At 38.2% G+C, this 22,334-nt stretch overlaps 1 protein-coding gene across 3 annotated transcripts in view; it reads left to right on the top strand.

The window, feature by feature from the left end:
- The window catches only part of MDN1 (midasin AAA ATPase 1), a 113,641-nt gene that overhangs the window by 3,091 nt on the left and 88,216 nt on the right, over nt 1-22,334 (top strand). Inside the window, exons 1-13 of one of the 3 annotated variants that reach the window (XM_009668368.2) lie at nt 2,492-2,533; nt 5,557-5,783; nt 6,413-6,637; nt 8,113-8,220; nt 8,306-8,498; nt 10,552-10,764; nt 12,070-12,201; nt 13,711-13,814; nt 15,273-15,387; nt 17,328-17,521; nt 18,629-18,710; nt 20,587-20,682; nt 21,849-21,961. In XM_009668368.2, the coding sequence (XP_009666663.2) occupies nt 2,507-2,533; nt 5,557-5,783; nt 6,413-6,637; nt 8,113-8,220; nt 8,306-8,498; nt 10,552-10,764; nt 12,070-12,201; nt 13,711-13,814; nt 15,273-15,387; nt 17,328-17,521; nt 18,629-18,710; nt 20,587-20,682; nt 21,849-21,961 (1,829 nt within the window). In that variant the 5' untranslated portion in view covers nt 2,492-2,506. Of the gene's footprint in view, nt 1-2,491; nt 2,534-5,556; nt 5,784-6,412; nt 6,638-8,112; nt 8,221-8,305; nt 8,499-10,551; nt 10,765-12,069; nt 12,202-13,710; nt 13,815-15,272; nt 15,388-17,327; nt 17,522-18,628; nt 18,711-20,586; nt 20,683-20,890; nt 21,019-21,848; nt 21,962-22,334 lie in introns of those variants that run through there. The other 2 variants (XM_068937775.1, XM_068937776.1) reach the window with 2 other exon arrangements.

Below are 22,334 nucleotides of genomic sequence, written 5' to 3'. Positions count from 1 at the left end.
AGACTGCTTTTTCCTAAAATAGCTTCAGCTTTTTGTCTGAAAGACTAAGTCGGCTTTAAGTCAGGTGACATTATAAATAAGGCATGGTATATTTCACTTCTGTTTCCGTCCTTGTGCATGTGTGCTCTCCTCTCCTTCTGTCTCTAGTTTTTCAGGAGGTGTTATTTGTGTGAGACAATCTGTTTATAAATACACTCAACAAAAGCCAAAGAGAAAATTCTCTCTGTCCTTGAAGGAGTCCTTTACGCAACGGTATCAAGCACAATATGCAGGAGGACGTGTAGAAAGTTCTAGCCTGATTGGCAGGTAGCTGAACATAATTATTTTGTTCTCTCTGTGAAACTGCATATCCTCACTTCTCCTGGGTGGGTGTGTGGGGGAGGGGAGGTGTTTTTTTTTTTTTAAAGTATGTGTGCATTAGAAGAAGAGTGCAGGTTCATGTTATGCTTAATCCTATTGAAACTAGACAGCTGCCAAAATGAGTGGTCCTACTTTGTCATCTTTCTGCCTATTCCCAAACTTCAGCCATGGGTTTTTGTTCCTTCTCTTGTCCTGAATGTAGTGCATGTAGTAACGTGGAAAATTGAACCGATTTTCCCAGCCGGTGGAAGACTTTGGAACAGATTGGTTTGGCTAATCTTACCAAATTGTTGGCTGTGCAGCCATACAACTCTAGCTCTGATGCCTGCGAGGGAACTGGATGAGAGCGTATGTTTCTTCTCTGGGAGCGGAAAAGAGGATTTCCCATTCACTGCCCTTATGCCTCCCTTCCTTGTTAGTAGTAACCCATAGTTAAACCAGGCTAAATGTGATATGAAATTACATATGGAATTATTATGAAATGTGTGCACTAACTGGTAGCAAGTGGGAAGGGGGAGGAAAGGAACAGCCTGCACTCATTACAAGAGCATGAAAGAAATTGAGAAGGAAGTTTCTGCAGTATTGTTTCATCTATGTTGTTTTTGCAGTTGTATGAACCTAGTCTGACCAAATCAAACCTTCTGCTGAAAATATCCTTACTAATACTTAACTTTCTTTCCCTACAGTTTAGTGTATTTTCCCTCAGTAGGATATAGGCAAAGGAATTTATTATTTTTTTATATATCCTTTTGCAGGCAGACACCAATTGAATCCAAGCATGAATGACAGTCTAGAACTGAAAAGACTATTGTGTCACTGCATCTCCCTCTGGCCTAAAGCAATAACCATAATGTATCTGTCTTTGTCATTAGATTGGGTGGGGCTAGTAGTGTCTCTACTGGTCTTTGTAGTTAAAACTTTTTATCAGGAGGTTTTCTTTTATAAAGAGGTAGAATGTACTTGTTTTTCTAGTCACTACAATCCTAGCAGATGAAGGATTGAGGTTAAGTCAGGTTTAATTGATAAGTGTTAGCTAAGCCTGCTCAGAAGGCAAGCCTTTCTTAATAACGTCACAAACATTTGTCATTATTTTTTTCCCATGGCTTGATTTTTCTCATCCTAGTTGAGATTATGACCAGCTGAAATGGAAGTAAAGACATTGTGCTGTGTCTGTGCTAGACAGGGACTCTTTTCACACTAGCTGTAGCATGTTGTCTGAGCCTGCTTTTCAATGTAACTACTTCTAGTCAGAATCTAATGGTACATCTGGCCCAGCGGGACACAGCTTTGCAACAGAGATATGCCATGTAACTTGTCCTTCAGCAAAGGCAAGGGCAGGGTCCTGCATGTGGGGAGGAAGAACCCCAGGCACCAGTCCAGGCTGGGGGCTGACCTGCTGGAAAGCAGCTCTGCCGAGAAGGACCTGGGAGTGCTGGTGGACGACAACCAGTTAAGCATGAGCCAGCAGTGTGCCCTCGTGGCCAGGAGGACCAATGGGATGCTGGGGTGCCTGAGGCAGAGTGTTGCCAGCAGGTAGAGGGAGGTGATCCTGCCCCTCTGCTCAGCCCTGGGGAGGCCTCCCCTGGAGTGCTGTGTCCAGTTCTGGGCTCCCCAGTACCAGAGAGACCTGGCGCTACTGGAGAGAGTCCAGCGGAGGGCTACGAAGATGCTGAGGGGACTGGAGCACCTCTCCTATGAGGAAAGGCTGCGAGAGCTGGGCCTGTTCAGCCTGGAGAAGAGAAGAGAAGACTGAGGGGGTCTCTCATCAATGTGTACAAGTATCTGCAGGGAGGGTGTTAAGAATTGGGGGCCAGACTCTTCTGAGCAGTGGGAGCAGTGGGCAGAAACTGCAACACAGGCAGTTCTGCCTGAAGATGAGGAAAAGCTTCTTTGCTGTGGGGGTGACAGAGCACTGGAACAGGTTGCCCAGAGAGGTAGTGGAGTCTCCTTCCCTGGAGATATTCGAAACCCGTCTGGATGTGACCCTGGGAAATATGCTCTAGGTGACGCTGCTTGAGCAGGGAGGTTGGACTAGATGATCTCCAGAGGTCCCTTCCAACCTCAAGCATTCTGTGATGCTGTGAGATGTGCCCTGTAGCTTTGTGTGGAAGCACCTGAGAGCCATGACCAGAAGCATGGCTTTCACATGGCTGCAGAGCGTTCCCTGTTCACGGTAGGTGCCTGCCTTGTCACATAATGGGAAGCAGTAGATGGGGAGGGTATCTCTTCTCCTGCAGAGTGAATTGTTCTGGCAGACTGGATTTGGCCTACAGGCTGTTTTCCTCAGCCTAGACTAAACTAACTTTTGATGTAACATGAAAAATTCAATCATAAGTTAATTTAAACCTCTCCTACCCTACCCCACAGGCTGTGGAGAGTTTAAATTGCTATTGAAAAAGAGGTACATAAGTTCAAATTAGCCACTGATTAACTGACGTTAAAACAGGATTAATGAACAGTAGTAAAACTTTGGTCATCTCTCAGATTGTGAAACCCTGGATTCTATCTGCACACTTTCCGCTGTAGCAGTAAAGGTGAATGGCTTCGTATAAAAGCAAGAAGTAATCTTTTATGCTTGTACAGACTAATTACTGCATTTCAGATCACAATATCAGGCTTCTTTTTTGCCTTTAGTAAGCTTCTTAATAGGTGAGAGGTGTAACCTGAGCAGATAGCAGCATTTCTTGTTTTCTTTCGAAACTGGGAGGTATATCGGATGCCTTTCACTACTTAACTTACTCACTAAGGTCTTGCTTGAGCACCTCACTAACAGCTCCTCATCCTCTTCAGCAATAGTCTTGGGTGCCTCTCCGCTGGACCTCTTGTTGCCTTCCCAAAAGTTTTGCCCACTCATGCTGTGATTCTTTTCCCTAGTAATGCTGAGTTTAAGACTGAGCCAGTTCTTAATCAAGATTTCTGTACCTTGTGAGCACTGAGTAAATGCACTATGCACTTTGGGAAGGAGGTGTGCGTCTCTGACATGCTGCTACAAGAGCAATCTGAGATCTTATTTGACTCCAGGTCTCAATCCTAGCTGTGCTTCTGCTTAAAAGTCTCTTTCATTAATACATGTATATGTATATTTTGTATATTTATGGGGAGGAACAGTCTTTTGTGATATTTTCTTAAAGTAGCTGCTTGGAAGTGTGGGGAAAGATTTACTATTCCAGGCTCAAACTCTAGAATTAAAACTTTCAGAGCAGCTGTCCTTTGTGACTGATTGAGAAAGTTCTGTATTTTGCAAAGCTACCTTTAGTTAAAAATCCCCTCTAACGTTATTCTTCTCTTCCATAAAGTTTCTAATTTAGGGCCTGAAAGAGCTCTGAAATTATGCAGATGCTCTTCTTGTAAAATGGGAATGTTGCCACTGTGAATTTTGAACAGCTTTATGTGTCCTAAAGGTACTATACACAAAAATTGCTTGCTCTCAAAAAATTGCTAATGGAATGGGTTTGGTGTACAGCAGTCATGTAACTACAGAATTTCACTGAGCAGGCTGCCTTATTTATTTACTCTTTTACTGCTGTTTCTTTTGTCTGGTATTTAAAATCTGCTTTATGAGTAAAGCAAGCACCCTGTTGTGCTTACCTCTTGTGCCTTATATGGATAGCCGAAGATTGAACTGATTTGTAGACTGAAGCTACTTTTTAATTTTTATAATCGTTTGCCTCCAGTTCTTGTGAGCTGTGCTGCCTCTGAACAATTTGTTAGTTGTTTTTCCACTCCAAATCTGGTCCTAATTTCAAATCCTGTAGTGAACTGTCTCTCTCTGCCTCTGTGATGAATGCAAACTTTCAGCTCTATTTTAAAAATTATTTTAGATTCTATGATGATAGGTAAGAGGAAGGGAGCTAAACTTGTATTATGTTTCACAAAAACAAAGCTGAATGTATGTGAGAAGCTGCTTGGGATTAATGGTTTGGTGTGTTAGTTTTAACGTTTGTGTCATGTAGTACAGTTTGGTATCTTGCATGCTATTACGGAGTGAATGGCTTTGATTCAAATTCAGACTGAGACATGAGGAGCCACAACAAGTATGTAGTATTCTATCAGGATGTCAATAGAGATATGAGCTTAGGAGGTCACCCTTTCAAAGGCAATGTGTAGGACCTCTGCAAGATATTGTCTTCTAACAATGAAACCATCCCTTCTGCATGCCCAGCAGCAGGTTTCAAATGAATAACAACAGCTTGGGAGAAGCAGAAGTTGACAGCACAGGTAGCTAAAATGAAAAGCTATCAGAATCACAGACTATTTCTGTAGGAATTTAGTAAGGGATTATTTCTATTTTATTTGGAAAGCAGCCTTGCCTAGCTGTATTTGCTATTTGCCAGGAAAGATAAAGTCATCTTGATAGAGGATAAGGGTTCACCCTGTCAACCAGGGAGTGTGAAGGGTCAAAGTTAAGAGCAAAACTGCTACAGCAGAAATTCATAATGCTAATTTTCACAAATCGTAAATACTTCACAGTGTTGGAGAGGTTCTTGGATAATGAAATGAACTCAAAGACTAAAGAAGCTCGTGATTAAAGATGTGGGAAATGGGCCGTGCTTCTTCAGGAACAAAGTTAGAATTTTTTTTTTTTTTTGATAGCAGAGGAGGGTCTATTTCCCATCTATTCTGAAGCCTAATGTTCTGTTTTGCCCTAAAGGACCACTTTTATATAAAAGAAAAAAGAAAAAATACCAACTTTAAAACTGCAGATGCCTTCGCTGGAACCGTGATTGATTCAGTGCTTGTTATTTTTTGAAAAGAGTGAGCATGATGCAAACGAAATATTTTGGAGAGCTTAACTGTTTTGTGGTCATCTGTGACTGAGTTGTTGAGATCAGTAGGAATTCTATTAACAAAGTAGTAATAGTTTTTATAAGTACCTCCTCTTTTTTTTTCTTTAAAACTATTTTCAAATATTTTGCTCAACTGTTAAGCTGTCAAGCATGGTTTAGGATTTAGGGACCTCTCTTCCTAATTCTTATTCAGTGTGTTACTCTTCATGTCTTTGTATTTCTTACTTTGTTAAAATACGGAGAAGTTTATCAAGCAAATAGGTGCTTGAATTGGGATTTTTGGTCTCTCTCCTTTTTTTGAGAGAAGCTTGTTCATGTGAAATTCACCATGAATCTTGCATGAATAGTTTTGCAATTAGAAGTCTAAACTTTTTCCCTTTTAATTTATTCTTACCTTCCATTCCTGCAGATTTGGACTCAGCAGGATCGGCAATGCATCCTTGATACTTTGGCACAGTTATTACTGGATAAAGAATGTACTGTATTGATTGGTCGCCAAGTTCGGCCAGTCTTGTTGGATTTGCTGGAAAGAAATGCAGAAGCCATTAAAGCTGGTGGTCAGATCAACCATGATCTGCATGAAAGACTGTGCGTAGCAATGAGCAAGCTGATCGCTGATCACCCTGATGTGCTGCCGTGAGTAATGTGATGCGATTTTGAGTGATGTTTGAACTTAACGGCGCTTATGCTTGTCAGTGTTAGCTGGTGAGGAGAGGTGGTGTTACAATACTTTGGGATCATCTCCCACAGTAGTAAAGGTATTTTGAATTGAAAGGATGACTTAAACACAACTTAGTTGAATTGAATTATATGGTAGTATTTAACATGATTTTCATTTTAATGATCAAAACAAAAGCAAAACAGCTGATATGAAAATTGCTCTCAACCAAAATCTCTGCATTTAGTATTAGGCCTCGAATCTCTATGTCGTCAGTAGAATACAAAATTACCTAAGAAGTCAATATTATTTCTTTGGTGAACAAGATAAATCAATGATATTTTACCAAGGTTGGTACAGTTTCCCCTTCTAGATCAAGCAGTCATGTTTAATAAGCTAAAGTATATGTTGTCAGCTAATTGTTAAAGAAGTCATCTTTCCCAAGTGTAAACAAAGCTAAATACAGGCCTTTAGTTTGCAGTATGCCATCTATTACTGTTTCAGGACCTCTGAATTAGAACTTTTTTGTTAGTGGCTATTTTTCTCTGCTTTGACTTGAATGTCTGTGATCCATCCATCGCGCTCTCTCTCTCTTTTTCTTCTGAAGATTTGCTTTAAGATATTTTAAGAATACATCACCAGTTTTCCAGAGACTTTTCCTGGAGAGCTCAGATGCGAACACAGTCCGATATGGGCGCAGACGAATGAAGTTACGGGATCTCATGGAGGCAGCGTATAGATTCTTACAAAAGGAGCAGTCAGTTTTCCGGGAATTATGGGACTGGAGTGTGTGTATTCCACTCCTAAGGAGTCATGACACTTTAGTCCGTTGGTAAGTTAAAGGCCTCAGATCTCCACTGAAAAGACATACCTGTATCTTGAATTGTGTCTAGGAAAGTTCATGTGCAAGGATAAAAAACTTTAGATAATACCAGAAAAATCCATGCCTACAGTATCTGTATTTATGCTTCTTATCTGATCTTTTGAAAGCTGTAGTGATCTATCATGGAATGAAACTTAGGCAAGCTCTTAGTAATGCTGCAAGCTGTGGGTAGTATGGATTGGGAAAATCTTTGCAAATGACTTCTTTACCCAAGTTAGATTCATGAGATATGGTGAACTTGGTGATGCAAATCACTTCAGCTGTCCTGTAAGCCCGTTGGTGTATTGCATGCGTTCTGGCAAATTGTCCTAGAAGAAAGTAGAGATGAATCTACTCTCACTCCCATTCTTATTACAATAACATATTTTACCATTCTGTATTGATACAATAGTAACTAGCTGGTTTTTTTCTGTTGCTTATACAGTTAATAATAGAAGTCTGAGTCACGATCACATTTTATTTAAGCTCTTCCTAACTGGTTTTGTTGTTGCAAACTTTTGAGGGTTTTTTCTGTCTGCCTGCAGAGGTTTAATCTAGCCATATAATCTTACCAAATTATGTGAGTAGTAGTACAAGTAAGGCCTCTTTTTTTGAGAAAGAAGTATTTAGTAGTTTTCCTTTAAAGCAAATTCAGAATCAAATTAGTAGCACATAGTTTTTAAACTAAGATCTTGGGAATAGCAGAGGCAAGCGTATTGCCGAGTCTCTCAGCTATTTATGAAGCTCTTCAGGGTGACATGCATTTAGATAGTCTTAAAAAAGAGTTAGTGGTAATCCATTGACTGGAATAAGTTCAGGTAATAATTTGGAGGAAGTAGACGATCTGACTTTGAAATTTTGTCTTGAACCAATCTCCTGGGAACGTTTTTCTTTTTCAAGCTTGCTGAACATTTTGTTCTTGGAACATAAAAGCAACTTTGAAATAAGTGAAATATATATTTATGGTTTATATTAAATGTCCATTTGTTGCAGGACAACTCTATGAATAAGGAAGTCAAGACTTGGGAATTTTCAGCTGCTCTTGACACTGAGTCGTGAATTCATTATGTTAGGGTTGGCTTAGAAATAACATGAAATGGGAGACAAATTTCAAAGGGAAATGGCAGGAGGAGAAGAAAATCGAACAAAATTCAGTTTTCATTGAAAGTGAACATCTAAGATTCATTTATTTGGGAAAGAGCTATCCTGGTTGCCTGCTTAGTTACTTCATATATTAGCGATACAGTATGCCACGGTAGAATTGCTTTTCTCTAGAGAAGTATCTCAGAAATGCTTAAAGAATGTTAAACAGAGCATTAAAATGATTTCCATGAATAAGTTGTCTACGTATTTTTTCCGAACTTGTTTTGATTTGCAACTGTCAGCTGTCAAACTAAATATTTTAAGACTATGTGTTGACATTTTTTTCTAAATACAATTTTTAGGTATACTTCAAACTGTCTTGCTCTGGTTACATGCATGAATGATGAACATAAATTATCCTTCCTCAAGAAGATCTTCAGTCCTGAAGAGCTGATGCATTTCAGACTAAAGTAAGAATATTTTAACCGTTGAATGCTAATCACTTTTGTTGATGGCTTTTGGTTGAGTTAATTAACACGGATATGAATTTGACAGGCTACTAGAAGAATCTCAGCTGCAGAATGTGGAACGAGCCCTTGTTTTGGCCAATCCAGACTCCTCGTTTTGGCGAAAGGAGAAAGAGCTGCAATATACACAAGGAGATATCGTATCAGGCGACCTCTCTGCAAATGTAGTAGCTGTATGTGGTATTATGCTGCCTAGATTACAGCTTGTTTCTGAAGAGCAGGTATGTAACCCGGGATTAAGGCTGTACCTTTTTTAAGATGTCCTAAATGCTGTGAATTGGCTTATGTTGCTTTCCTGGTTAAATGTGTTGAGATACTGTGCGTAACGTGCGTTTATTTTGCTACCCTGATGTGTACCGTAAGCTACTGATGCAAAATACTGACTCTGCAAAGGAGCCCTATAGTGGAAGGGAGCAATGGAGGCATAATAGTTTTATTTTCAAGTAGCAGTTCTTACAAACATGCTATAAAAGAATATTCAGCCTTGTATAGTACATCTTCAGTCCAAGTCAGGGTGATACTGAGGGATTTGACACAACTGCTTTCCTGCATGAAGTAGTTCTTGTATAACAAAGACGTCTTAGCAGCAGCCTTTGTTGAAACATATTCTTAGTTCTCCTTTCAAAGCAAAGGAAAACAAGGTGGCTATTTGCCTGTATAGAAAGCAGGAAGAGCGGAAAGGAAGTGGACAAAAAGTTACTTTCTCCATTTCACTTGAGTGGAATGTAATGCAGAATGTAGTGCCTTCTAATTTTAACATGTCCATCGAGGACATAAATATATTTGAGCAAACAGCATTTTAACCGTGTTTCTCTTGAGCTGCTGCTCATTTTGAACTGTTTGGGGATTTCTTTGTAGCTGCAGCTGGTATTCCTAGCTGTATTTGTCATTGAGGCACAATTTTAGCCCTTTACTAGGCTGAGTATTGCTGTTTAATTTCAGTACATTGGCCTACAGAAGCAGGACAAAGAGATGAATGAAGAATGGCAACTGTCCAGAATTTCTTGAGTAGCGGAAGCAAGAAAATAGCAATTTCCTCCCACACTTTCCTTTTTTTCCATTTTTTTTAAATTAAAAAAAAAAGAACTACTTTAGTTGAATTTTGTGCTTCCTAGTTCTTGTAGGAGTTAGGATATGATTTGGAATTTGTTGCAGCTTGGGAAACTGATAAGCTGTTTAAGGATGTTCTTATTCCTGTGCAATATCAATGCTGCTGAAGTTGTGCTGATGCAGCTATTAGCAGGGCCATGCTATAAACTGGATTACTGAAAGCATCCTTTTGCTAAAGAGGGAGGAGAGAACTTCTGAGAAAGGCGTACTTTTTTTTTCTTTCTTAATAGCCACAGTTATTTCATTGATCTAGTACACAGGGTGGTTCCAGTTATATTTGCATGGGTGAGGAGGTCTGGCAAAGGGAGAGGAACAAAATGTGAAGGAAGGCAGGTACTTTTAAAAAGTAGGGAAATAATGAGGATTGCCAGGGAGATACATGGAATTATATCTGAAATAAAGTTCAAATTTAAAATACAGTGATCATTTTTTCAGTTTCAGTGTGATATATGTGCTGACTTCTCTCCATTTGTAGTGTACGGATATTAGAGCTGAAGTGTTTTATCTATTTCTGCATAGGCCAAAGCATAGGATAGTTAAACTCAGTGCAGGAAAATAAAGCCAAAGAAAGTTCAGTTCACTTTTATCCAAGTTGCAGTGGATATAGTTTCTTGAATGGTAATTAATCAATATGATAAAACTTCAGCAGATACTCTGTAATTGTTTTAACTTTTCTACAGTCGCTAGTGTATCAATTTATTGCACAAAGTGTAATGCTTTCCTGTCAAAAGGCATGTTTGTACAGTATATCTTCTGAATTTAATTGCTGTTTGATTTGTCCTGTGATTAGGATCTGTTCTGATGACTTAATTTAATTTATATTGCAGATTGTATTTGATTGACATGAGTGTGAGAATTGAATACTTATGCCAGTACTGACAACAGAATGTAAACTCCCTTTGGGAACAAATTGTACATATACTTTATTAAGAGTATCATCTGCAATAGACTCATTGTAGGAAAAACCTATCTTAATAGCAGCCATTTAATGTAGTCTTTGTAATCCACAGCTTTAGAACCCTTTATTTTATTTGATATGTGTTGACAGACCTGCAGGCCAAAATTGTCTAATCATCAGACTAACTCTTCTGATTGTTCTGTGTTGCACAACCTATACATAAGTAACAATTGCAGCGTGGTAACTCAGATTTTATGTTTGAACAGGAAAATAACAGCAGCTGTTTTGTTTTGGTTGAATCTGCCTGCACGAACCTTCAAAACCTTGCTATTGCTGTAGCATTTCAGAGTCCGGTTTTATTGGAAGGACCTATAGGATGTGGCAAAACTTCTTTAATTGAATATTTAGCAGCTGTTACAGGAAGAACAAAGCCTCCTCATATTTTGAAAGTCCAACTTGGAGATCAAACTGACAGCAAGGTAACTATGGAAATTATTTTATGGTAGGATGGTCAGACCTCTCTGTAATACTTCGCTGTAGCAAGCCCTATCTTGCTATTGATGGGAATAAATCAGTCTGAAGAAGACAAAAATCACGATTAGGCTTCAGTAGTGCGTGGGTTTTTTTTTTTGTTTGTTTGTTTTTTTTTTAATTTGCACGTAATTGTGCTGTATCTGTTCCCTTTAAATCGTGTATTTTACCAAGGTTTTCCTACGTAACGCAGCTCCAGTGGTTTGGTATTTAAAAATGTGATTTGTATTTAAAAAAAAAAAAAAAAAAGGTTCTAAAATGACTTAAGGCAGAACTGAAGCTTTGTGGACACATGTATTTCAGTTTTTAAATGTGCTAGTGTGATCCCAATTATTTGTGATAAAGGTAACATGAAGTAAAGCCCGGTGCTAGTGAGAAGGACGTTTGCAGTTACATAATACTGATGTAACTCTACGTGTAGAGGTAAAGCCAGAGTGAAGATAACGTCCCGTTTTTCTGGTTTTGCATGCATATCTTTTGAGGATGAATTAATTTATGTTATTGGACTCAAGTTATGTTTAGTTTTCTGAGGAGGTTAGTGTTTACCAGAAATGCTATCTTTGAAGCTTTTGATTTCCGTTGGTAGTCACCTTCTTTTATTTTCTCAGAAGAACAGCCTGTTTCACCGTCTCACAACTTTTCTCCAATAAAGTATCTTTTCTTATACATGAATAAGACTGCTATATTAAGGAAAAGTGATAAAATTCAAGTTATAATCTATGAAGTAGTGAAACCATAAACTTAATTGTGGAAGAAATGCTTAACTGCACAAGTTACAACTTTACAGAAAAGTAAAGCTTGATTGATTTTTTTCTCTCTTTTTTTTTTTTTAAGTTTCTTAGATTAACTTGTTTTAAAATTTCTCTTACCTTACCAGCTCAGTCACAGACTTTTCAAAAATGCAAAATACAGCTCAGTGTAAGTCCAGCCAGTCTAATATGTTGTTGTGCTTGTTTTGATTGTTAATTAGGTTGGTACAACCCCGTGCAAATGCACTTCTATTTATCTGGCTCATGTTAGTTAAAATGTTTCAGTTAAATTATCATGTATGTGGAGGGAGTGAACCTTTTTAATTTTTCTTCATTAAATAAAATGTAATGTTGAGCATAGATTACCAGGTAGATTGTCTAGTAAGGGACAGACTGTGTAAGTGTCACTTACGGACGACTTTAGTCATCTTTGTAAGTTTTGATTCTGAGTTACCAAGGCATGTAATGAACAGGTGTCTAACTTTCTGGTTGTTTCTGTCATAGACACTGCTTGGTATGTATCGAAGTACAGACGTACCAGGGGAGTTTGTATGGCAGCCTGGAACCTTGACACAAGCTGTTACCAAAGGTCACTGGGTACTTCTGGAGGATATCGATTATGCACCTCTGGATGTGGTATGTAGGTTCATGTTCTTTGTCAGGTGTTTGTCTTAGGGTCTATACTAGCAATTCTTGGAGTCTAATCACTATGAATAGTGTAGCAACAGGCTTAAAATAATGCCCTTTTAAAAGCGGTTAAAAAGAATTAACCTAGTTGGCCTAGGCCACAAATTGGCACACTGAATTTGTTTCTCTCTTGTTTTAGAGCAGTCATGGCATGCCACTGTTACCAGATTTGGCACTGATGAAGATTTGAACGGGCACTAAGAATGGACTAATGTCTTTTAAAGCATAGTTTAGTATTTGAAAATAAATGTGGCCCCAAACATCACAAAAGATCGTAAACCCTGTATTAGAGTCTTATTATCAATAAGTCCTTCTAGTGTTCTGTCAGTTCTTTTTAGCACGCTTACTTATTCTGGCTTGGATGTTAAAAATGTGTTATTATATCAAACACTATAGATTTTAATTGACTTCTTGGATTCAGTTCCAAAATTAGTATTTGTTAGACAGTCGTTCTTCCGCTTTGAAGTGGTGGATGCAGCAAACACGTCTTTTGCAAGATCACTGTCAGAGAGATGTTGTGCTGTCTGGGCCTGTTGGGCATTCAGCAAATATTCTTTCCTACAAACAGTTATTTCTTAGTATCTTTTCTGTACAGTATCCTTTATGTGACTGACTAAGCTGCCGGCTTGTTTGTTGGGTTTTAGCTTTTCAAAACATAGGGGATGTATAAGACAGCCAAGATGTATTGCTTGTCTGTACTAGACAGTCTTTTATTGCCAGAGGGTCATATGCTTGCTTGTGCTTCTGTAGACTCCACTCATTGCGCTTGTCACAGGCATGTCCTGAGCAGAAACCTGCATTCATCTTTCCTGCTTTTTTCAGGGCCTCCCTGTGTGCAACCCACTTTCTTTCTTCATATCAAAGTCTCCGTGTTTGCCCTCCTCTGTGTGATCATTGTGGTCCTACCTCCCTTCATTCCCCTTTCTTCGTTCCACCATTATTATTATCCTTCTGCCTGGAAGGACAGATTCTTTACAATCCTGGCATACCGCTGGGGCAGAGCAGGGTCTACACTGGAAAATTTTGGTGTTTGAGAACAAAATGTTTGAGATGGAGTTTGTCTTTATTCAGACGGATAAAGAAAATAAGGCTCCTTATACATCTAAGGAGAGACAGTCTAATAACCCCTTTGGGAACTCAAAACCAATAGTTTTCGCTTAGGGTTGCAGTGTAAAGACTGTCATATTTACTTTTTTGTTGTTGTTGTTACTAAATATGAATGCCGTTGAAAGGAGGAAGGGAAATGTGTATACCTGTAACTTCCAGTTAGTTTCATTCAGTAGTGGGACTCTGCAGTTCGTGTTAGTGCCAGTTGGAAGTGCAGTCTGCAGGAAATGTCAGTTGCTGACAGCATAGCATTGCTCAGTAGAAGTGCCCTAGCATCTCGTGTGTGGTTGGGTGGGGCCATCAATGTTTCACAAAAGAGGAGTGTTTTATAAAGTTTCTTCTCTTCTCCAGATCTCTGTGCTGATTCCACTTTTGGAAAAAAGAGAGTTACTACTTCCTGGTCGTGGTGATTGCTTAAAAGTAGCTCCAGGATTCCAGTTTTTTGCAACTAGGAGGTAGGCATGTAAAATTATATGAACTTAAGAGCAGGAATAGACTATTTTAAGTCAGATAGCAAGTGCAAGGAACTTGGAAAGCAATGTTCTAGCAATTTCCAATTGGTAGTTGACAATCTGACTACTGAATGTATTTAATTTTCTGTTCTTTTTTTTTTTGCTTGTTTTTTTTTAATTCCACCTTCTCCTTGAGCAGTTGTTTACTTGTATTCCCTAGAGGATATTTATTAAGGGTTTAACGAATAACTTTAATTCCACCCTGCATCTGTAATAGAATAAAGTTCTTCTACTGGGAGTCATAGAATAAGGAATATAAGGAAAAGCTATTGTGAAGAAAATCTAATTCCTGAAAGTCTTGTGTCAACATGGAATTTTGTAGTGTTTTTTAACCGGGAAAAGATTTTAAAGGTATTCTCCTTGACCATTTGCTTGCAGCAGTTGTAGTAATGGCTGGCACATCAGATGTCAAAATGTCATCTTGTGTATTAATACATCCTGTTGTAGCGAGATAAAAGGTTATGATATCTAAAGGGGTATGGTTACACGTTTCTCAAATGTTTTTGTGGATTTCTGCAAAGCCTTTAGCTATTTTCCCTGCTGCTTTTGTCCTCCTTCCATAGATAAGTGTTCTTTTCTCTGATTCCTCTGGTTTATTTATTTTGAGATTTAATCTTTTAGACCTTTTATTTGGTTGCCTCATCTCCTAAAATTGCTGTCTCTGTGGTATACTTGGTCAATGGTTCATATAGCCCAATGGAAACTGTACCTTTCTGCTGTACAAACCATTGACTAAGTATACCACAGAGACAATGCAACAGACATGTTGAATCTCTGGTTTGGGAGGTGGGTTAAGGAAAACTCCAAATGCAGAATATCAAATTAAAAAAAACCCCAGTAATATCTAGTGCTTTGCATATGGAAGGCTGCTTCTACAGTGGGTAAAACATATGGTTGCCCATGTTTTACTGTGCTTATTTGCACAGTGAAAACCAGTAGGGAGCAAAATATGTGAAGAGAAGGACTAGGAGTCTGAAGAATGAGAACAAAATCAGGAAAGACTTGCGGGGGAGGAATAGAGATGTCTTTCCTGCATCTCCATCCACAACACAGCATGGATCTCTTAGGATCTGTTGAAGTTGTTATCCTGGTCCCTTCTTTCAGGCTCCTCTGTTTGCAGAGGATCCTATGTGTTGTTTCTCATGCTTCTTTTTGTGAGTACCTCTATGGAGATTTTGCACCAGAGAGGAAATATAATGTGATAAAAGAAAGAGGTAATTTAGAAAGCACAGAAAGGCTTGGTAGGGTGGCTGACAGTACAGTGACAAACAGTGGGTGATAGAGGCACGCATGCACTTTATGCCTGAGCAGCTGTTCTTTGATACACGGGAATGTACAAAATGTTGAATTCTTCAGCAAGATGCTGTATGCTGTGTGTCTTAGTGTGTTGCTTTGATTTAGGATCTTCAGTTGTGGTGGTGGTTGGTACAGACAGCAAAGCAGCCATGCTGCTCTTTTGGACAAGTATTGGACCAAAATTCATATGGATAACATGAGCAAAGCAGAACTCAAGGAGGTATGGTCTATGTTGCTCTATTGTGGCATGTGAAAAAAATGTTTCAAGGGTAATGGATGTTTTTTGGTAATAAATTTAATTCTTATTTTCCTCTCGCAAGTTCTATAATTCACCCTTATCACTTCAGATCTAACCAGCTAATGCTGAAGTAAATGGGCAGTTTGCCAAGAAAATTTGATGCGATTTGGAAAGATTCCTGAGTTTTGTCATGACGGACACAATTCGGGGGTCAAACAGTCAGATTACTTTGCTGTTTTGTAGCATGCAGAGGGTTTTAGGTGGTTTTGTTTTTTATTTTTTACTTGTTTTTTAACAGGTGGGGGAGGAGGAGAAGAAAAAAAAGAAAAGAAAATCAGGCTAACTTAATCTTGAGTTTTCTAAGCCATGAAATGGAAAGTAGTAGTTGGTTATCAGTTATGAATCGCTATTTCTATAGACATCTTTTGTTAACATCTGTAGGGAATGTTTGCTTTTGTAGTCCATCAAAAAATTGAGGAAGGCCAGGGCTTACATGAGAACAGAATTCTGTAGAGATTCTCCTTGTAATACAGAATTCAAAATACAATTTGACTGTTTTAAAAAAAAAAAAAAAAAAAAAGGTTACCTAAGGGAAGAGGGGATAAATTAATTTCTCAAATCTTTTGCTGGAACTTCTGAATTTTCTAGAATGGAAGAGAGAGATTTCCAGTAGGATTTATTTACTCTTTGGGACTCATTCAGCAGCCAGTACAGTTATGAATGACCTTAAATAGCTGTGTTTTTTTTAATCTTGTCATTTGTCAACTAATTATTAGGATAGTGGTGCAAGAGCAGCACCTATTCTATGCTTCTAGATTTTGTTGCAGGGTAAGCAAGTAGATGCAGAGGAGGCCTCAGCAGACAGTTTGCAGGAAAAGTACAGGCTTGTGTGCTGTAGCTATTTCTACCAGAAATAGATCCATATGGGCAGGAATTTAAGAAGTTTGCTGTTACAGTGATAAAGAAGGCTTTCTGGCCAATTTGGTAACAAAGATGAAAGGAGCAGTGTGAAATAAGACTTCACTGTCAAAACCTTAACAAAAAAAGATGCTTTGGTACTAACTGCATCAGTTACCACTAGGTTCTTCCTACTGTTCTTTTTGTTTATTTGTATTATTTTTAAACTTTGTACCTCAAGTTGACAAAGACTTATAAATCGGACGGGTTGTATAAGATTCTGTAGCAGAAGATGAGGAAACACCCACCGACTTGCTTGTGTTGAAAATAGATTCATGTTCTTCCGGCTAATCTTAAAAGTCCCTTTGGCAGGGCAGGACCACTGATCCTGGCCTGTGTCTGTGAAAAGCCTGTTTTGGGAAGCCATGGCTTCAGCCTTCAAGCCTTAGTAGAGAGAGCCGATCTGAAAGGAAATGATAAAAGAAAAATTAGCCTCTTAACGCGTATTTTGTCAGTGCAGTGAAGAGATGCCTTGGGTGATCAAATGTTCAGTCGTGAAAGCTGTGTAAGAGGGACAGGAGACAGGAATTTTTATGATGAGTTATAAAGTTGTATGCTTTTGACTCACGACGTTAACTTCAGATGGTGCTGAGTATACTTTTGTGCTTCCCACCAATACTAGTACAAATCTATAAAATAAATTGGGGTATAGTTGAGTTGGAAAATTTCACATTTGGCATCCAAATCAGTTTCATGCAACTAATTGCAATGACTTATACTTGCTTCAGATGAGAGCAAAACCTTGCATAATTTAATGTTCTTATAAATGAATACATGACGTTACAACATCTGTATCTATATAAAAAAGAATCACCAAATATTGTCAGCAAGACTCCAAGAGAGCAGATTTGTGCAGCTTGCCAGCATGAGGAGTGGCTACTGAAGTGTATCCTATTAAAATTTTGGTGATTAGTGGTTGACTTCCAATGACAGAGGGTTTTGGAGGGTTTTGTTTTGTTTTTCAGGTTCTTCAGAACAGATACCCCAACCTTGCTCCTGTAACTGATCATTTGCTAGACATTTATATTCACCTAACGGGAGACAAGTATGAGGCATCAGAAAACAGTGCTTCTGCCACTAGGCATATAGCAGAGGATGCATCAGAATCAAGATCAGAAAATAAGAAACCAAATCTGGAAGGACGAGAACTATCTCTAAGGTTTTCTTTCCTTATATGTTTATTAGGAGGAGATTTAGCGAGCTGGCTACTGATATCAGAAAACTTTTTTTCTTTCTTTCTTTTCTTTTTTTTATGAATTGTGATAAAAGATTGAATAATTAAACCTGAATTTAATAAAAGTGGATTGGAAAATTCCATTTTTAAATTTTAAATCATGTTTAATGTATTTCTTCTTTAACAAAAAAAAACTCAATGTGACTTATATAGGACTTTGTATTTGCTATGCTCTTCATTTTTTTTTTGAAGTAGATTTTGTCATATGTAGTGTTGAGAAATAAGTTAGTGTCAAGCCATGTGTTTCTCAGTTCATTTTTACACAGAGCATCAGTTTTACTAGTTAACTGTTGAAATGTGCTGTATATTATTTTAACAGTAACTAGTGCATAACATTTTCAGCAGTTTTATGTATTTGTTCATCTAGATAGTTCAGTATTAGACACTCACTGACAGCTTTGTAATCTAGTACCTGTAGTATACTATTAGTTTCTGCATTTTTGTGATGAAATGCAGCTTAGGGTGTTTAGGGTTTTTTTCCTCTCTTCTCATGCTGAATGTTGATTCCAGCAGTATGGAATTTCTGTGGCCAGCAGTGCTCTGTGAATTAGTTAGCAGATACTAGATATAGGTAGTCCATATTTTTGTGAAGCGTAGGAATGCTGTTTATTTAAAAGCAGCATTTGGTTTTTTAGTTAGGTGTTTCCTTTGCCTCACTTTCAAAAGATTGTGGCATTGATGAGGAATCTGTGTTTTGAAAATTGGTTCTTCATACCTTTCTGGATGAGAAGCGTACTGCTTTTCGTTTTTTCAATTTCACAGTTAGTTTATCAATAATGGCTAACGTGGTATGTATTATTTTCTGATACATTGCTTGTAAACAGATGATGCTGTTGCTCTTTAAGTACTCCTTTACTCTTTAGCATTAGCATTCTATTTATGTGTGGCTTCCCGTGTACGACTTAAAGGCAGCTAAATGTGTACTTGCTAAAAAGATGACAAATGGTAAGTGAGCTATGCTCAGCATGAGAGGAAGTGCTGTGCATTTTGGCTTGATTGCACCGAATCTTCTTCTTCCATTTTTCTTTTTAGAGACTTATTGAATTGGTGCAGCAGGATTGCATGCAACTTTGATGGTACTTCGTCAACCACAGCAGTGAATATTTTTCAGGAGGTGCGGTAAGACTTGATCTATCAGGAAATCGTTAACTCAGATTTTCACGTTATATCACAAATCATCAAATACTCTATTTGAGAGTTTGCGAGATGGAAAATACATTCAGTTTTATCTGAAGTAATTGGTCTGTAGTTGGAATGCTTGATGTGATTAGTGTGTTAGAGGCTTTCCTTACAACTAGGCAGATTGTTCACAGTGATGTGCTGAAAGTCTATCCAAACTTCCTGCTTGCATACAAACATACTGTGTGCTGCAGCATAGTTTTAACTAGTGTGAGCTGGGATTGCATGCGACTAAGGAAGAGTAAAAGTGTATGTAACGTGGATACATTAATGAATTTACTTACCATTTAAACGTTCAGTTCATTCTAGTGCAATGTGTATTGTGATTGCAACAAGAAAAATGCTCTAGGATTAGTTTAACGAGCCTTTAAAATATTGGAAATATTTAATGTTTGCTACTTGTGACTAAGGTGCTGTAGTTGCTCCCAAACCTTATTGTGAATGTCTTGGGGAGAGAGGAAAACGTAGAAAGAACGCATGTAAAATACTTCCAAAGGTAGAATTAAAATAGGAATGAGGTGATGTAATAGTATGGATGCATTCAGAACTCGAGCTGGAAGCTGGATTTGTCAGGACGAGTGTAATCTTTCCTTTACCTTAAAGACACCACGCTGCTTGGCAAAGCTTTCAGGTGTTTCCAGTGGTGTGGATTCATGTCTAGAAACAACGCTCAACAAATACTAAGGCTTGGATCATGATTTAAGTTAGGATACGTTTTAGGTCCTGGGGAATAGGCTGAGGTACATTTCCTAGCTCGTTTTTAGAATGACTGCTCTTTTTAAGTCTCTTTAGGATATGACTGTGCTTTGGAAATGCTTTTATGGCAGTTCTGATAGTTCGAAGCTTTTGAATTCAGTTCTCCACTATCCGCGGTGGAGTACCAGGCCATTCCTGATAACGAATATCTCGTAGGTAATGTGGGTATTGAGAAGGATATCGCTGATCGATATCCCCAGGCATGCAGAGTCAATATCTCGACCTGTTCACAGTAGCAGTAGAGCCATGTTTATGTGATAATACGGCTGACGCAGAATCTGTGGCATGCCCTTACTTGTTAATACATGCGTCCACGCAGTGTATGTAGTTGCACAGTGTTAAAAGTATCACAGGGTTAGATTTAGCGAATACGGAGAGGGTTAAATCCCCTCACTTCTTCCCTCCCACCTTACTTCTGGCTGGTGCGTCATGCATGCTCTGTGATATTAGCCCAGCTCAGTGACAGAGCTTATTAGCGCTTCTCTTCTTAATCAGAGCTGTGTTTGCCTCTGAGTGAAAACCCTCAGCTCTCTTGTTTGTGTTAGACTTGCGTTCTTTGTGAGCCTTAGTATCTGAATCTCTCACCAAAATTAAGGATACGTAATTTGCAGTATGATTCTCAAATTTTTTCTTTTTCTCCCAATATGGAACTTCTTTCCTTCTTTACATCAGCTTATATTCCAGATTGGGAATTTCTCAGTTGTGCATCAATCAGAGATAGTTTTAAGATGTGTGATCTTACAACATTACTGCCTTCATTTTGATCCTGTCATCTAAAAAAAGCTTCCGAGACTGGTGTCTTTGGGTATTGAAAGTTTTACATTCAGTAGAAACCCACTAAATTACAAAATTTAGAATTTTTTTAAATATATCATTCTGTTTCCATTGCTGGACTAGATCTGAAGACTCTGAAATAACTTTGTTCACCTTAGGTGGAGCTGATTCCGGCTTATGTTAATTAAGATGATGATGCTTGTCAAATCACATCATATAAGAGTTGTATCGAATAAGGTTTTTTTGTTTACTTGTTTGTTTGTTTTTTTCCCTCCTGATAGGCACTGGACTGCTTCACAGCTATGCTGTCCAAGCAAGGGAGCAGGCAGAAAATGGCAAAAATTATTGGAAGCAAACTAAACGTTTCCAAGAAAAAGGTATATTGGGTTATTAATGAACATGGCATTTACTGGTAATAGTCTACAACTTTTGTTTTTTTCTAGCAGCTAACTTAAGTGTACTGTGTTCTAATATTTTCTTAATATTATGCCCATATCTCTCCCCCATAAATTTTGTTTCTGCTTTTTCTCTATATTGTGGGGTCTACTCATTTTCCTCATTTTCCTGTTTTATTTTCAGCTGTGCTTTCTCTCTGAAAGTGCCTGTGAACCTGTTTCAGATCAGATTGCAAATGTCCTCATCATGCAAAAGAAGGATGACACTTGCTGGAACAATGCAGTTGGCTAGGCACATGATATTGCTAGATGCACAGAGTAATACAAAGCTTGGCGGGGTGGTGAGGGCAGTTGTTGGGTTTTTTCTTCTTCTTTTTTTTTTTTTTTTCTCTCTCCTGGTATCAAGTTGCAAAAAATGAACTTGAATCGTTTTTGCAATGAACTTGAATCCTTTACACAGAGTTCACATTAAAATGTGATCTTCCTTACTACTTACTCCTTAATCATTGATTCCAAAGCTAGTAGTACCTCTCTGTATATAATAGCATGTGATACACAAGTGAGTCAGACTGAGTCAATTTTTTTGTTATCTATTTCTAACCATAAAAGTTTGACTGCATAGTAAATTCCCCTCCTTCGTTACTTTAAGAAGGAAACGCTTGAAATGCTTCCTGAATGGGAGGACAGCAAGATCCCCTGAAACTTTCCTGGATTTTTCTTTGTCCTTCTTCCTTTCCATTATTTCAATACAAAAATGTACGAACCTCTGACAATAGCAAAGTGTCATTGGTTATGTGGAGCTGTTCAACATGCTCTTTTAAAAATTGAATAAATAGTAGAGTTAAAGTAGCCCTCTTCTCAGGTTCAAGTTAATGTAGCTGAGCTACCATGGAGGTAGGCAAAGTAGAATCATAATGGCAAGAACCTATTACCAAATTGATAAAAGGAAAGCGATTGTTTAATTAGAAAATAACACTTCTGAGGTCCTTCAGTGTCTTAGGTGATGTATATAAAAAAGCCCCACACACAAAATCTGGTCATGAACGTATTAGCTTGTTGCACAATGATACTGGTAGCACAGTGAATGTGTTCTTTGTGTGATGGTGTAGACAATGCTGGTATTGGAAACGTTGATGCTCTCTTCACAGGTAGAGTTCTTTTGTGAACTATATAAACCAGAAATTTTAATAAGGGAGCAAGACGTCTCCGTGGGAAGAGTATGCCTCATGAGGAAACAAACCCAGGCTCTTACTGTACAAAGGTAGAATATCAATCTTGTAGCTTTCTTGTGAATCTAAACGTCTTGTGTTGGAACAGAATAAACTGGAAATTACAGGTTTAAGAAAATGAATGTAAATCAGCTAATCTCACCCTTGTCAAAGGAATGTGATGAGTTCTCTGTCTTGTGAGCTGCATTTTAGCTTATGTATCTTTGAGACCGCATCATGCTTCTGTCAGGCAAAACATGCAAATTATCAGCTGCTTTTGGACTATTATTTCTTCAAAACGTTTTGAATCTACAGCTGTTGTAATTAGGTTTTGATGATTCTACCTTAGTGAAGGGAGACTTTTGTAGGATGTGTCACTAACACCACAAAACTGGAGTAGAAACTGGAGCTTTGTAAAACCTGAAT

Source organism: Struthio camelus, chromosome 3, assembly GCF_040807025.1.
Source record: "Struthio camelus isolate bStrCam1 chromosome 3, bStrCam1.hap1, whole genome shotgun sequence".
Taxonomy (NCBI): domain Eukaryota; kingdom Metazoa; phylum Chordata; class Aves; order Struthioniformes; family Struthionidae; genus Struthio; species Struthio camelus.
This window is presented reverse-complemented; position numbering and strand designations above follow the sequence as displayed.